The sequence below is a fragment of the Lactuca sativa genome, chromosome 1 (assembly GCF_002870075.4).
Source record: "Lactuca sativa cultivar Salinas chromosome 1, Lsat_Salinas_v11, whole genome shotgun sequence".
Lineage (NCBI taxonomy): Eukaryota > Viridiplantae > Streptophyta > Magnoliopsida > Asterales > Asteraceae > Lactuca > Lactuca sativa.
The window spans coordinates 226,150,812-226,167,815 of NC_056623.2; the positions used below are offsets into that span (position 1 = coordinate 226,150,812).

General features: G+C 33.5%; 2 protein-coding genes across 2 annotated transcripts; both read right to left on the minus strand.

Moving 5' to 3' along the window:
* Positions 1-8,599: 8,599 nt before the first annotated feature.
* Positions 8,600-10,875, minus strand: LOC111882864 (heat stress transcription factor A-1b). Its single transcript, XM_052768047.1, has 2 exons — positions 10,362-10,875; positions 8,600-10,032 (listed from the first exon to the last, which is right to left on the minus strand). The coding sequence occupies exons 1-2, from the start codon at positions 10,740-10,742 to the stop codon at positions 9,223-9,225; spliced, it is 1,191 nt and encodes a 396-aa protein (XP_052624007.1). The 5' UTR covers positions 10,743-10,875; the 3' UTR covers positions 8,600-9,222.
* Positions 10,876-11,328: 453 nt separating this feature from the next.
* LOC111882867 (external alternative NAD(P)H-ubiquinone oxidoreductase B2, mitochondrial) lies at positions 11,329-16,653 on the minus strand. Its single transcript, XM_023879238.3, has 12 exons — positions 16,298-16,653; positions 16,064-16,189; positions 14,656-14,935; positions 13,646-13,840; positions 13,275-13,525; positions 12,974-13,193; positions 12,775-12,879; positions 12,606-12,703; positions 12,338-12,512; positions 11,981-12,102; positions 11,745-11,864; positions 11,329-11,653 (listed from the first exon to the last, which is right to left on the minus strand). Exons 2-12 carry the CDS (start codon positions 16,150-16,152, stop codon positions 11,566-11,568), a joined length of 1,743 nt encoding a protein of 580 aa, XP_023735006.1. The 5' UTR covers positions 16,153-16,189; positions 16,298-16,653; the 3' UTR covers positions 11,329-11,565.
* Positions 16,654-17,004: the final 351 nt, after the last annotated feature.

A 17,004-nucleotide genomic window follows, 5' to 3' on the forward strand; every position in this document is an offset into this window, starting at 1 on the left:
CCTAGCCGCCATATCCATTTTTGAGCTAATTATTTGCCTTGAAGAGTGCATTAAAGCTTGGAGAAGGAAGAAGAATCTTGGAGGTGCAAGAAGGGGGCTATACATCCGGGATTGGGAAGACATTTATGAGCATTTTGAGGTAAAAAACTAGTTCTTGGACTCCTATGCACCTATATCTATCTGTGTGTTTTGGGCATTCTTGGCATGATAGTAACCATTTCAAGCTAGAGGTTCAGATCTGAGGTTGCTACCTCAGATCCATGCTTGTTTTGGTCTAGAATCCCGTAAAGTATCAACTCTTGGTATGTTGGTGAAGCATGGTTGTCATAAACCCTAGTTTTGAGTGTTTTGAGCCTAGATCTCCATATCTACACGTAAAGTTTGCCACTTTACGTGAGGAATAGGCCTTAGAAGTATGGATCTATGTGTTGGAGCCCCTGTTTGGCTCAAAGAGCCACTGCATGGATTAAGAGCTGGAGTGACTCGGCGAGTCACATGGGTAGACTTAGCGAGTCGGATGAAGTTGGGCAGGAACTCGACGAGTTGGAAGAACAACTCGGTGAGTTTGTTGAAGGTTGTCTTGGACTCGGCGAGTCAAGTCGCGAAACCCCCAAACCCTTCGAGTTAAGACTCGGATCAGTGAGTTGAGTGGGGACTCAGTGAGTTGGACAGGTCAAATCGGTAGACTCGGCGAGTCATGGACTGACTCGGCGAGTCGAGTCGCAATTGGAAGGACTCTGAGCATATGAACTCGGCGAGTCAGTAGGCAGACTCGGCAAGTAGGGTTGACCAGGAAGGTTGACTTTGACCAGGAATTTGTCATTGACCAGAGTTGACTTAGTTGACTTTCGGGGGACAGTTAGACTAAGTATTGCATTGATATTGGTAGCTCGGGGAGCTAGTGGAGCAAGAGTTTAGAGAATTGCCGGGCAGCAGCTAGAGGGGTTATTAGCAAGTTCAGCAAAGTGCAGGTGAGTTTCCCTTTGTGTGAATGGGTCTAAGGCCATAATGTCGGCCCATGTAGTTATGAGTAGAAGACCCGGGGGTTAGCACTAGGCACAATATGCTAGTACGATATTCAGGACGAGGTCCAATGATAGCGGGCGGGTGCCCAAGGATTGGTTTATATGATAGTTTATACTTGTTGTCTGTGTGATACATGTATGTGCCTGGTACGGAGGTGAGTGTGGTGCGAGGTTCTGTATCTCACCAATAGCAGAGTATGGATGGTGTTCCACATCTCATTAGCAGCATAACAGGGGTGAGGCCCAAGTTAGGGAAGGAGTGAGTATGGGCTGGGCCCGTATCTCACTATCAGTAGGAGTGTGGACGGGGTTCCATGTCTCATCAGTAGCAGGACAAGGGCGAGGCCCAGGATAGGCGAGGCCTTAGGACAGGATCCATTGTATATGTTTAGCTTATGTTTTGCGGTATGATTATGTGCTATTATATGTTAGCGGGCGAGGCCCTGTGACAGTCGAGGCCTAAGTGAAACAGATCTGTATCCGAGCGGGGCTCGAAGCCAGGCGAGGCCTGGAGCGGCGGGGCCGTTGTAGTGGGCGAGGCCCGAGGTAGGGGCGAGGCCCAAGATAGCAGGCGTGGACCAGTATGTGCAGTATGTGGTTATGCATGGTATGTGGTAGGGTGGGGAACTCACTAAGCTTCGTGCTTACGGTTTTAAGTTTTGGTTTTAGGTACTTCTGGTAGCGGAGGGAAGAGCTCAAGGTGATCGCATGGCACACACCATTGATTAGACAGCCTGGGAATGTTTTACTCTGATAACGAACATGTGTTTTGGAAATTAATACTCTGTTTATGTTTTGGATTGATGATTTTGCTTTAAGTAATGTTTTATTAAAAGAATTTTTTGTCTTGAATTTTGGGTCGTTACACTTGGTCACGTCGTGAGAACACACTCAAATCGATTCTAACTCGGTCTTGCACCAACTTTGCCAACTTGGTCACAGAAAACTCACTCAGCAAGCACCACGATGTGAAACCTCATTGGTCACGTCGTGAATGCAACATGACAATATAGACGAAAGATCCACCATTGTCATGTAACGCCCCGAACCTAGTAGGTATATTTCGAAACCCGTCTTCTTTTGATTATTGTCTTTTATAGCCCTCAGAGAAGTTATGTTGGGTCCCGAGGAGTTTAGGGGCTTAAGTTGAAACTTTGGGCCAAAGAGGGGTACGTTAAGCGTACATAAGAGTACGTTGGGCGTACTAGGCGCGCCCTAGTACGCTAGGCGTAAGCTTATGTACGTTGGGCATACTCGCGTCAGCTAAAAACCCTAATGTTCGGGGTAAGGACTATATAAACACCCTTATGGCTCATTATTTACCGTCACCTCAACCTCCATACCTCAAAGAATGCCCTAAAACCCTAGTTTGTGTGTGAAGAGTGAGTTAGTGTGCATCTTGAGCTTTGGAGAGTGGAGTTATTGCACCAAGAAGCTAGAGGAGGAAAGCAAGGCCTTGGATCTGAAGTTGGGTTACACCATTAGAACTCTAGAAGGTAAAAAGATTGAACCTTTATGCTTATTTACCTTAAATCTAGACATTTTAGCTTTATGAAGGTCTTTTGGTCCCTAGATTTCCCAAGTTGATGCATGGGAAGTTATAGATGAAATAAGTTGTCCTTTCAAACGTTTTGAGAGGCCTTAAGTGATAAAAATCAGTTCTTGTTAGCTAAACTTGATCCATGCTTGTGATAAGAAGGTCTTAATGGGTTAAGACTATGAGTTAAGGACTTTTTGGACGTCCAAAGTGATAAAGTCTGAAACTTTATGATTCTATGGCATATTTGGTCAATGGATCTGGAATATGGGTTCAAGAGCTCAACCCATTAAGCACTTATTAAGACCTTGGTAAATCCCCACGTACGCCCCGCGTAAGATCTGTACGCCCAACGTATGTGGTTAGCGGTCCCGATGATGGTCAACGAAGAACTACGCCACGCCCAGCGTAACTGGGAGGTACGCCCCACATACGCTCCCTGTTGGACTTTTGGCTTGTGGGCTTTATGCTTTGGGCCGGTTATGGGTCAATTGGGTTAATCCCTTAATGGGCTATGGATATAATGTTGTTTGGGCTAGGTTAGACTTGTAGGTTTCGTGTAGGCCAATGGAGTGATGGGCCCAATTTAATAAATTGGGCCAATAATAGATTTGGACAATTTGGGTCTCGTTAATTAATTTGTATTCTTTATCTCTCAGTCGAGGGTGTCGGGCGTAGCAGTTGAGGACTCTCAGTTCAGTTCTGCACTATTGCTAAGTGATTTCTCCTCACTATACCAACAGGGTCTACGACACTAGGTCGGTCCCTTGGGATTTTATCCTGGAGTTAGTATGTGTTCTATATTCATGATCAGTTGGATTGGTACCTTGATGGATAGAATTGTGCTATGTTTAGCAGTTAGTATGATCTGTGCTTATTGTATGATTATGTGCTATTTATATGTCGACATACATGGATGGGTTGGGTTGAGGCGGTGTCTTGCTTTGTGCGGTTGAGGCCAACATACTCGGAGCGGTCCGGATAGGCTGTAGGCCCATAGGAGGCGGTCCAGTCATGCCGAAGGCTCGGGAGCGGTCCAGATAGGCTGTAGGCCCGTAGGAGGCGGTCCAGTCATGCTGAAGGCTCATTATACATGATGTTAGTTATTATTTATTATTAGATGCTAGAGGTTGGTATTTTGGAGGTAACTCACTAAGCCTTCGAGCTTACATTCTATCGTTTATTGTTTCAAGTACATCAATTGACAATGGCAAGGCGAAGACGTAACGTACACATCCCCGTTTTTATGATTTTGGATTTATGGGAACTCTGATATGAAAACATTTTGAAAGCAATTAGAACTTGTTGATGTTTGAATAACCTTTATTTGTGTAAAAATGGTTTTTTTGAAAGTTTAAATTTCTTCGAAAAATTTTGGGTTGTTACATGTCACATCGTAACATTCCATAGTCGTAACATTCCATATGTCACGTCATGACCACCGTCTGAGGCAACATCTTAATAGTTTGAGTCCTTAATCCATTAAGTCTTCAACTCTAACTTTATAGAAAGCTTTAAGGGACTTCATAGGTTCATAAAAATGACAACTTTATGGACATGCATGCTCCATGCATGTACTCAACCTAACCTAGGTCAAAAGCCAAGAAAATGACCTAAAACTCATGTAAGCTTCACAATTCCACAACCAATATTTAGATCCATAAGATATGATGCTCTAGGGACTCCAGAGGACCATAAGGTTGCCAACTTTATTCCATCTAGTCACTCAAATCAAAACTATGAATAACAAAGGACTACAACAACTTAAATTTAAGAGAATAAACCATAAAGGTATAAGCTTGAACCCTTACAAATGGTCAAGAAGGTGATATCAACGATGAGAAGTTGTTGCTGCTTGATCCTTACACTAATTCTCCTTATACCTCATTCAAAGAGCACCAAAACCATCAAAATAAGCCAAGGACCACCAAGAGGAATTAAGGTTAAGGTTTTTGAGGTTTTAGAGTGGTAGAGGCTAATAATGAACCCTAAGTTCGAGTTTATGGGGTTTAAATACGAAGGAAAATCTAAAAGATCATGGGCTTGGGTTGTACCCCTTGTCATGTCTATATGTCACATCGTGACTCGCTTCCTGATACACATTCCTCATTTGTCTGGTCACATCGTGACCTCCCCAAGGTCTCGTCACGACACATGATTTTTACCAAAAATCATGCCTTTGATTCCTTTATTCCCTACTCCGATCCATCTGGAAAGTAGGTGTTACATATCTAACAGTGTTGGAGGTTATAATTTAGCTCCAATATTTATTGCAAGTGAATATCATCGTTGATCTTAACAAATGGAGAGATATTTAAAAAGACTTGAAAAAAAAGTTTAGAGATTTGTTGAAGAAGAACCCCATGTACCTGTCCTCCCAACTATCATTGATTAAACCATAAACTAGCCTAAAATATTAAGACTTTATTGGAGATTTCCCTATTTTAAAGCTACCCTATTTTTATTTTTAGATTTTTTTTAAATACACTATGACCATGCCGATTTAGCACATCACCAAGGTAAAGTGAGTTTATTTTGTTTTCACTAAACTCATCCATGTTTAGCAAAAAAAAAATCTAATTTGAAAATAATAGTTTTTTATTATTATTATTATTATCTTGTTAGAAGGTGATAGGCTTTTGATTAAAAAAATAAAAATAAAATAATTCATCAAAATGCATGTTTTGTATTTTTTTTTTTTTTTTGGTTCATTTTATATCAATGTCAGATCTAGAAAGAAGAGTTAGGGTTTTCATAAAAATTTTAGGGGTTACTATTAGAAAACACTCATTTCTTAAAGAAGTTTCCAGCACAATTGTTAATAAACCTACGAATTTACAATAAATTCACAATTATCAAACTTTATGATGGATTTGTAAGACAGAAATGGTATTTAACAGATGAACAAAAGAGATTCTTATTATAACTCAAGAAAATAACTCAAAACTTGGGTTACAAAACAATGCTACAGGAGCTCTCTTAATCACTCTGTGAAGACAATACATAGCCCATATATATATATATATATATATATATATATATATATATATATATATATATATATATATATATATATATATATATATATATATATATATATAAAAGAATAGTTTTATTCTCCTTTTGACATGTGTCATCCTATTAGGCTTCATAATTAATACATATTTTATTCTCCTTTTGTCATGTGTCACCCTATTATATCTCATAATTAATTAATGTCACTTGTCAACTCCATTTCAAATTTCAATTTTAAATTTTTCACTCTAATTACATTAAATTAATAACATTAGAATAAAAATTAAAATTAAATTAATACAAATTATAAAATGATATAATTTCACATATTTATTTAAATTAATGATTAAAATTTATATAACTAAAAAGATCTCTTAATTAATAACTTATTTAAAATAATTAATTAATAATTTTGAGTTTTGACTATAAAAATTTAATTAATTTTGTAACTGTGGTTCTTACGGATTATATATATATATATATATATATATATATATATATATATATATATATATATATATATATATATATATATATATATATATATATATATATATATTGATCCTAATCCTTGCTCACCAAGAAAACTTGATCCTTACCATAATTCCTAGTATCGTACTCGAACTAGGATTCCTAATTGCCTTTTATACACTGACTAGTGCATAAAGGTAAATCAGGAAATTAGATAATATGATTGCCAATAAATTCATGATGGTTTGTGATGGATTTCCAACAGATTTATGACGGTTTTTGATGAATTTTTATTAAATTTAGATTTGACGGAAAAATTTGAGAAATAGTTCGTACTACCCGTGCAGCATAATAAATATGTACATGTTTTATATTTTATACTTGTTTTAGAAATGAGTTATTGGTTCTATAACAATTTTTTCTAATTTCACAATTTTGATCTATAATTATATGTTTTCAACTTTTCTTTTTTGTTTATAAGATATATTTTATAATTTAAAGGAGGATATTTATTGTTTAGATAATTTGATATTAACAAATTCAATCACATTGTTCAGATATTTCATTTTTCCATCATAGTTGAAGATGATCTGTATGCAGAAACTAACCACACTTCGCAGCCTCATAATCAAACGAATTCACAAAAAAATTGCAAGCATCATATGTTGAAGGCTATGGTACTCATACTAAAAACTATATCTAAGGACATCCACAATACATTAAATTTATTAGATTTTAATGAATTGATACATCATCAATTTATTTACTATATAATTTTATATTAATTTTCCTACAATGCATTCAACTCAATAGAGTTCAATGGAATATATATTTAATAGTTAATAAGTTTTTTTTCTCATTGAAGAGTTCAATTGTCATTGAACATCATATCCATTGAATGCCAACATGACATCCCATAATGATGGAGTTTAATCCATTGAATGTCAATTAAGCATGCCATTTCATTTAATTCTTCCATTAAACTATACATTGTGGATGCTCTAAAGGCTAAGAAAATACCTTTATTTTTTCAAAAACTTGTCATAATTTGAATGATTATGAATGCAAACATCATCTACTATAACAAATGAAATTATTATTGCTATGAAATCACAACGGGTATGTGCATAATAAGATTCTATAAAGGGACTGAATGCAACATTTAAGATTTTTTAATTGTAATCTTTTATTAAAATCAAACGGCAAAAAAATGGAACTAATTAATTAGTAAATTATGCAAATTTTATAGTTTTTAGAATGAAAATAATATCTTACAATAAAAATATTAAGTTCAAAAAAAAATATAAAACTCATTTAGAAACATTTGAAAATTTATTCTGATGTGAATTTTTTTGTTACAACCCTAAACATTACAAACATTTGAAAAAAAAATCCTTTTAACAACTTTTCTTAACAAAAACCCACCGTTAAAAAAATACTAAACATTTGTTATTGTAGTCAAATTAGATAAAAATTGTTATAGAATTTGGATGACGCCTAATGGTGATAATCTGTTAAATCGGCAATAAAGGTTATAGTGGTCAGCAATGATTTTTTTTCTTCAAAATATGGTGTTTTATTAATTAGTAAAAATATAATATACAATATTTTAATCGGAAAAATAAATGAAATATGATAAGTTGTATGTAGTTTGCAATAAAAACTATTTTCTAATATTTTTGAATTTTATTTTATCAATTTCTAAGGCGAGTAAACCAGGGACACATATATTTTCATAGTATTTCTTTAGTAATCACCCATTGTTCGAAAAAACTTTATTTTTTTGAGAATTATATAAATAAAATAATATATTGATAATTATTTAAATATAACTTTTAATACTATATTAAAACAACGAAAACAAAATAGTGAAATACCCGTTCATTCAACAACTTATATACTCTTAATAAGAATACGAAGGCCAATAGAACTCATCATATTTGTCGACGTATTCATCCATGATAAACAATACATATATTTATGTCTAAAATACTCAACATAATATATATATATATATATATATATATATATATATATATATATATATATATATATATATATATATATATATATATATATATATATATATATATATATAAGTAATAAATTTGATGTCGAATAAAACAATTCAATATAAACATAAAGCTAATGATCATCTTAAAACATACATATTGTGAGAAAAACATATTCTATGAACACGAGTTAAGCATCATCAAGATTAAACTTTTTTTTTTCTATCTCACTCTCTCTTCCAAGATAAAGAGATAAATATGGCTCCATTTCTCTTTCGACAATCCAAGTGTCTTCCATAAGATCTAAAAAATAAGTTTGTGCTTCGGCCTTATTGTTATCAATTGATGTCATGCATTCATCAACATTCAAATAATGTTCTTCCGTTTTACCTATAAGATCGTGTTTTACAAAGAAACAAACCATCAATCATGTTTATTTGATGTTTTTTCAATTTAATGCAATTAACGACTTAATAGAGAAAATCTAAGTGATCATTTATTAATGTAATATGTTTGAATGCCAAACATATCGGTTACCTTTGTCTTTAATGTTCGTTTCAGGTTTCTTGATGTTTTCAGGGTTATCATTGCTTGTTAGTATCATTTTGTTGACAATGTTTGCCATGTTGATGACTTTTTCCTTAAACTCATATACCGAACTTTTCATTTGTTCTTCATAGTTTGAGAGACATATGATATTCTTCTCTTGCTCTTGTTCTATAGTTTTCAATTGGTCCTTAAACATTTCTACTTGTGTTAAAGAAAACTTTATAGTTGAGCGAGTCAATAATGGATTTTTGCCTCTTCTCTTGATATTCACTAACAAATCGTATCTTCCTCCTTGAAACCATTCATTCGCATATTCATGACGTTCCCAACTGATCTTTCGGAAACCCTTTGAAACAAACCAAAATAATAGTTAGAAAACAATCCATTGTAGTGCAAGAAAGATTATCAAAATGGAAGTAAAGTTACACATAAATGCACTCAAGCTTTTCCAATTGCAAAATGTCACTAATTCGTGAAACATTTTATACGCTCCCTTATGACTTATGACATCAAAATAACTTTTCATCTTCAAAATCTGATACGTATAAATGTCATTTCATGAGGAATTTGTGAAAAACACTTAAGTTTTAAAAAAAAAAAGTACAATATATGGCTAGGATAGGAATATGTTGGTGTTTATGAAAACATTGTTATATAATTTATATTCCAACATGGGTAAATTTGATTTTAAAACTAAAAAAGTATAGATTTCTAATTTGAGACTTACATATATGTTAAGTTGTGAATTGAAGCTACTAAAATTTGCATGAGTGAAATACATAGGAAGAACTTGACTAGCAAACTCATTAATATCTCGGATGATGAAACTATCACGATTAGGTAGGTTCCATGAAACAAAATTATCAGTTTCTTCTTTTTGTACCATGTCATATAGTTTTTGTAAAAACTGAGGTATACGTCGTCGATCATCACCAACCACACTACCTCTATTATTATCATTGTGTTTTTTAGTAAGTTTTTCAGTCAAATCACTCAAGGTCATAAAACCATCGATATGAGTCATCGATGCCTCACATTGACCATACATTAGTTCAAAATCTTTCTCGATATCAACAAAATCAGTTCCAAGGTTAAAATCAACAAGTTTTCTTTTACGGCCTTCGAAAAATGTTGATATCAGTTTATGAGAGTTATCTTCAATAATACTTTTGACCTCGGAGAAAGTTTTTCCTATATCATCTTTAAGCCAATGTATTTTCGTTTTGATTTGTTGTTGAGAATGTCTAACTTTTGCAAATAAGGCTTCAAGCTCGTTTGTGGCAACACTAAGTGTTGATATGTTGTTGGTGGCCATAAGTGGTTTGTTTCTTCTCTTGATGTGTTTTAGCAAGAGTTGATTCCCTTCTTGGAAATACTCGTGCTCGAACTCCAATAAGTGATCCCCTTCCTTCTTCTTGAAACCCTTTTCAAATTGGATTTCAACAGTTAGTTTCAACTAGATGACTATTCAAATCGATTCAAAATGTTTACAAGGATGGTCTAACCCCAGACAATGGGTATCTTTTTTTATTTGTCCTCACGAAGAAAGAAAAAATAAAAATAAAAGTTGAGTTTGATCAAATCTACTCGATCTATCTAAGAAAACCAACATAGGTAACTTTCTTTTAGGGTTTTCTTGTTATTTGTTTCCACTATTGAGTTTTTTTCTTTTTATTCTGTCACACTTGAAAAAGATTATGCATCTATATACCCTTATATGTATGTCATTGTAGCAAAGAAAGAAATACTAACATAGTTATTAAGTTGATAAATGAAGTTATCAAGATGATTGATTTTGAAGTAGCAAGGGAGAATCTCTGATATAAATCGTCCTTCATCGGATATGATGAAGGTGTTAGAAGACGAGCCCCATGATATGATGGAGTTGGTCGCTTTATTATCAACCATTTTGTATAGTTTGCTCAAGAAGTTGGTACATGCTAGTTTCAATTTTGTTCGTCCATTGCCGCCGCCACCACCACCATCACCACCGTTGTTTGTTATATTGTTGAAAGCACTACCACCATGGCTGCCGCCAGAGACCTCCTCCTCTATTGTTCCCATAGGTAGAACCACAATGAGAAGTATCAACACATAGAGTTTATATAGAGAGAGATATGTACCATAAGACATCCCATCACAGCAACTGAAGTGTGACTAATGTGTACAACATTCGATTCCACATGCCACAAGTAATGGTTTGCATGGTTTGATAGAATAAAAAAGTAACTAGATGGGACAAGCAATTGAACCATATAATTTTTTAATTTAATTCGTATATCAATTATAAGTTATAACTAATCATTTTTTCTTAAAGCATAAAAAGTTAATATATAACAAAACCTTATCACACAAAATTAAGATTATACTAGAAGTTTTTTGTATTCAACCTTTTTAGAAATAGTCAAATATTAGTATTACTTAAAAATCACATAAATAAAAATAAATTTTATTACAACTTTTTAACTAAGAAATAATAGTTACCAAAATCAATTAATATTCTTTCTACATTTTTTTTACTTGGGCTCTTATTTTAATTAAACTATTTATTATTTATGTTTTGAATTTGATGAAAACCTTTTACATGATTATTGAGAAGGTACATGCAAAACAGTTATGGCCGAATATTATTACGCCACATGTTAAAACATGCAATCTTCACTTCACTTTGACTTGGTCAAAACATTACAAGTCAATAAACAACAAGTACAAGCGATAATAGCATGTAAGCATGACAAAGGTAGTTATTTGTATAATTGTATTTGAAATAAAACAGCTCAGGTAAAAAAATAAGTGTATGCCTGGAAAACATTGTTTCCGTTATTTAACCAAAACAAAAACAAAAAGGTAAATAATAGATGAAGAATAATTATGATTTTCTGTAACCAAAAAAATAATAATAATAATAAATCGGCGTACAAAATTGGAAGAACTCTATGATGTGTTTGGTGTGGTATTATATTTGACTTGAGTCTCGGCCGAATATGAAACGTCTCATCCAATCGGACACCACTAGCGACCTTGTACGCCAACTCACTTGCTTGCTGTTCAATTTCAATTTTCAAATACAAAATAAAATTAAAACAACATAAATAATTACAAGTAATTAATTAATTAATTATAATACGTAGGTACCTTGCATAGACAGAATACCAGAGCCACTGAGTGCTGTGGCCAATGGAAACCCAATCCCCAGGGAGTTGTGCTGCTGTTTGTTCTCCTCCTAATGGAGCAAATTGGCCAAGGTGCTTGTATCTACACAAACAACCAATAAATTCACATCATAAATATATATATATATATATATATATATATATATATATATATATATATATATATATATATATTTTAAATTAAAATTGAATTTGTGCCTGAAAGGACGAAACCGATGGCGTCCCGACTCTCGGAAACGGAGAGGACCTTCCGGATGTTTCTCGCACTCGTCCATGCGGTTAAAGCAATCCGCAAGGTATGACCCTTGCTGAGCTGCAACCTGCAAACCAATTATCATTAAGTTAAGTGTTGTTGGATAAATGATGTTTATAAAATATTTGAGAAAACAACAAATAGATAAACACTTAAGGTTGCGTATAGTGAAACATAAAGCTTATTGCAATGTAGTGTTTGGTGAGAGCATTAAAGTCATTTGATGTCATTTTACATTTTCCATCTAGCTGATAACTGATAAGCTAGTTGCTAACTGGTAAGTTTTAGATAATGGTTTTTACCTGAGCGGTTGCGGGAAGATTCTTCATTTGAGAATCAACTTGAGATAGAGCGGATTTAAATTCTTCAACATTGAGTGCAATTGATTCTTTTGCAACATCGCCCTTGGATTCCTTTAGTAAATCAACAAGATTGCTCATTTTCTTGTTCTTTAGATAAAGTTGCACTTGAGGATACCTGATAGATAGTGTTGTAAGACGTTATTCACTACTTAAATGGAAAACGTATGTATTTTTGTAAAATACTTGATTACATTTTAACTACATATACCTGTCACAGATGTCATCAAGGGCTTCTTGAAATTCTTTAACTGTAAGGGTTCCAGAGTTGTCCTTGTCAGCCTTTTTAAATATAGACGAAATATCCTCCTGCAAAATCAAATGTAATTCTGATGTTTATGGGATCCTATTGAATTTATTTTGTTTTATAAAAAAGGTACCATGACTTTGCGTTGGTTGATTGTGGCACAATCGCCTAGAGCATATATGCTGTTGGTTCCTTCAACTCTAAGCCATTCATCAGTTGCTAATACACGTCGATTTGCCTAAACAACAGAAAGAAATAAGGCGTCAGCATCTTATTGAAATGACAATGGTTTTGACATGTCATGTTGATTTAAAGAAGAGAAAAATACAAACCTGACCAATTTGCTTCATGAAGTCCATGACAACAGGGCGAGTTGCAATACCTGTTGACCAGACAGCCATCCCATAAGGTATTGTAGAGATTTTTCCAGTTTTGATTTCTTTTGTTGAAATTTCTTTATCTGTCACCTTCACCACCATTGATCCTGTTCTCAAATCTATACCATCTCTATGAAACTTTTCTTCTGCGAAAGCTGTAATTCTTTTGTCAAACCTGCAACCAAAAAAGTGGAATAATTAATGTTACATATCTCTCGTTTGTAGCATATAACAAGTGTAGAAAAGGTTTAGTTACATGTTGAGAATATGGTCGGTTGCTTCAAGAAGTGATATTTTGACGAAATCTTTAACAGCTGGATACAATCTCACCAAATCCTCAGAAACAAAATCATGAAGCTCAGCTGCAAACTCAACACCGGTGGGCCCACCACCAACAACAACAAACTGAAGCATCCTTTTTCTCTCATCTTCACTTACGTTTGGTAGGCTTGCCTTTTCAAAGCAATCGATTACACTCCTCCGGATCTTTAGAGCATCTTCAACTTCCTGAAGTAACACAAAGTAATTATAATAATAATAATAATAAATGAATTTGATTAGTTGTAAATATGAAAAATAAAAGATCTACCTAACAATAAGATATTAAGATGAGCAAGAAAGAGTTACCTTTAAGTAGAGGCAGTTTTCTTCGACACCAGGAGTGTTGAAGGTATTAACACGTGCTCCCATGGCAACAACAAGGTAATCATAATCAACAATGAATTCTTCTTTCTCATCTTGAGTTGAACGACAATATACTTTCTTGTTTTTTGCATCAATCTTGTAACATTCAGCTTCCAAGAAATTAACATTTACATTCTTCTGTTACATATTAAAACAGTCATTAATCAGTTCCCAATAAGTCGCAAATATTATATTATATATATTAATCAATGGAACAAAATTTTCAATTTTAAATTTTCTTGACCCCACCCAAAAAGATAGAACATAAACATTCTCTTGAAATCTCACATAAATTCCCTTTCTCATCCTCGTCATCAAAAAGACGAAAATAGCCCTAGAAATTTTCATATTGATGTCAATGGGACAAAATTTACAATTTTCGTTATCCCGCCCAAATAGATAGAATATAAACTTGCTCTTGAAAACTTGTCTGTGAAAAAAGACATAAATGCCCATTTTCATCCATGTCATCAATAAGACAAAAATAGCCCTATAAATTTTCATATTGATATCAATGGGACAAAATTTTCAATTTTCTTTATTCCTCCCAAAAAAGGTGGAACATAAACTTTCTCAATAGATATCATCCATGGAAAAAGACATAAATACCCTTTCTCATCCTCGTCATCAAAAAGACGAAAATAGCCCTGGAAATTTTCATATTGATGTCAATGGGACAAAATTTTCAATTTTCTTTATCCCGCCCAAATAGATAGAACATAAACTTTTGCTCTTGAAAACTCGTCTGTGAAAAAAGACATAAATGCCCATTTTCATCCATGTCATCAAAAAGACGAAAATAACCCTAGAAAGTTTTTGTCCAACCGCAACACAGTAGGAATGGACTCAACTGGAAGAAAGTGGAAAAACTTTCTAGGGCTATTTTAGATGTGATGATGATGAGAAGGGTATTTACGTCTTTTGCAAAAACACCATACAACAAATTCAGTTACCTTTTTGACAATGTTGCGAATGGGTTCGACAACACTTCTAGCTTCCACAGTGCCAACTGTGACACTTGGTAATAAAGGTGTGAAAGCAAAGTAATTTCTAGGTGATACCACTTGGACATCATATGAAGAATTCTTCAAATTTTTCAAGAAACTTGTTCCAGCCCAACCAGTTCCAAGTACAACTACCCTCTTTTTCTTGTTACCTGCCTCGGGTAATTCATCAATCTTTGGACTACTACTTAATATGTTTCCCTCTGAATAAGCCACAAGACCTCCACCACTACAAAGTTACATATATGAAAAGCTATAAGTTTGTGTGCATAATAAACAAATCAAAGAAAGTAGAGTTTTATAGATAAAGAAAAAAAAATGGATGTTCATTGTTGTAACAGAAAGAAATGAGAATAGGATGTTATAAATTATAATGAATGATTAACTGAAAGTATGTTCCTAAAGAAAACAAGAGAAAACAGGGGAGATGAGTGAGCAAAAGTGATGAGCTTTTGCCAAAAGCTGATATTAGAACCTGAAATGAGTGAACAAAAGTGGGTTTTTGCTGCTGTAGAAAACAAGCAAAAGGTAATCATCTAGCAAATTTATCACATACTCCTTAAATCAAGGAAAGAGAGGGAGGTGTTATCCCTTGAAGAAAAAAGTCAGATCTGGAAAGAGAAGTATGGCCAAAATGATTTTTTTAAACTTTTCTGACTTTTATAGGTTTAATCATCACAAAAGCTGTTAACTAACTAAATTATATAGTAGATTGTGGTCTGTTTCTTGGGAGTTGTTAATTAAGAAATTTTCCTTCAAGAACACCATAATGTACATTAGAGAACCCTTCCATTATATTATCGGCATCAATTCCTCAAGTTTGACTCATTCTTACATAATGGTTTCATCATCAAACTTGAATCCTAAATCAGTATTATCATCAACTAAGTTTTTTACTTTAATGATTCGATCTTATATGATGTCATTACTTGATAATTGCTTCATTGAATCCTGTTAGATGTTTAATTTGTTCCACATATATTTTGCCTTGTGTTCCTATAAAAAACAATCAGAACTAACAGGAGCCATCAATCTTAAACACATTAAACAGAATTAACCACTCAAAGGAGCCATCAACCTAAACTAACCACCTGCAAGATCAAATCAACCTCTACAGAAATTGATAAAAACCACCACACAATTCTGAAGATTTGCTGTAATCGATAATACATCTCAAAACTCGGTTAAAATTTCCAAAACGTTACATCTTATGAAGTATGAACATCACATCTACTTCACACCGAATCCAGATCTAATCGACTTCAAATCAACGTTTAACCAAATAAAGCAGCATTCACAACAATCAGATTGAAGTTCATTCATTAAAAAAAAACAAACAAACAAGCATTGGTGTTACCTGACGGCGAAAACCACGAGAAATCTCGAGAGAGAAGGATGTTGACGAAACGTTTGAGAAAACCTCTCGTAGATATTCGAACTCTTCATTTTTGCTCCAAATATGGCAAAAACTCAGAATTCAGATCTGCAAAACAACATCAATAACAGCAACATGGATCAAACATCGATGATAGTTGATAAGTAATTCGTCATATTCATCATATACATAATCAAACATTAACGAAGTTCTTACTTTTTAGAGAGAGAAAAGATGTAAGATAGTTGCCAAAAATATGGGAGGGGAATGAAAAATGGTGAGGGGTTTTAGGGAGTTTTTGGCGTTGGGAGAACGCGAATCTTCTAGATGACTTGGAAAGCAAGATTTTGGTTGTCACCAGGATTTCCGGAGGAGCAATGTTTCGGCCGTCAGTTAGGTGTCGGGACGTGGCACGTGTTCAGCACTTTTTTCGTTGAAAATTGAAAATTATTATTTAACTTTGACTAGCCCATTGTCAAAGGTGAAAAGTTATACAAATATCTCCGGGTCTACTTTGTATTCTCGGAAGAGACGTCTCAAGTTTAATAATCAATTTTATTATAATTTTTAGAAATCTTCAAAAAAAAAAGTTAGGGCTAGGTTAAAAAGATGTATAATAAAGTGTTTCTAATAAGAATTTTAATGAGTTCAATCTCAAAAATATATTAATTTGGTATTTTTTTTTAAAAAATTTAAAGAAATTCTAATATTTTAGTTCAATTTATAAAAAATCTCAAACTAAATTTTGTTCATAGAAACACAAAATAACGGCTAAAACTTCAAAAAAAAAAAGAGATATTTTTTGGCCGATTTCATAGATTTAGCCGATATTTTGTTATTTTTCGTTAGTTTGTCAAAATATTGAAATTTTTTTTAAAAATTACCCAATAACCAAAATATTTAGATTTATTTTTTTTTTGAAA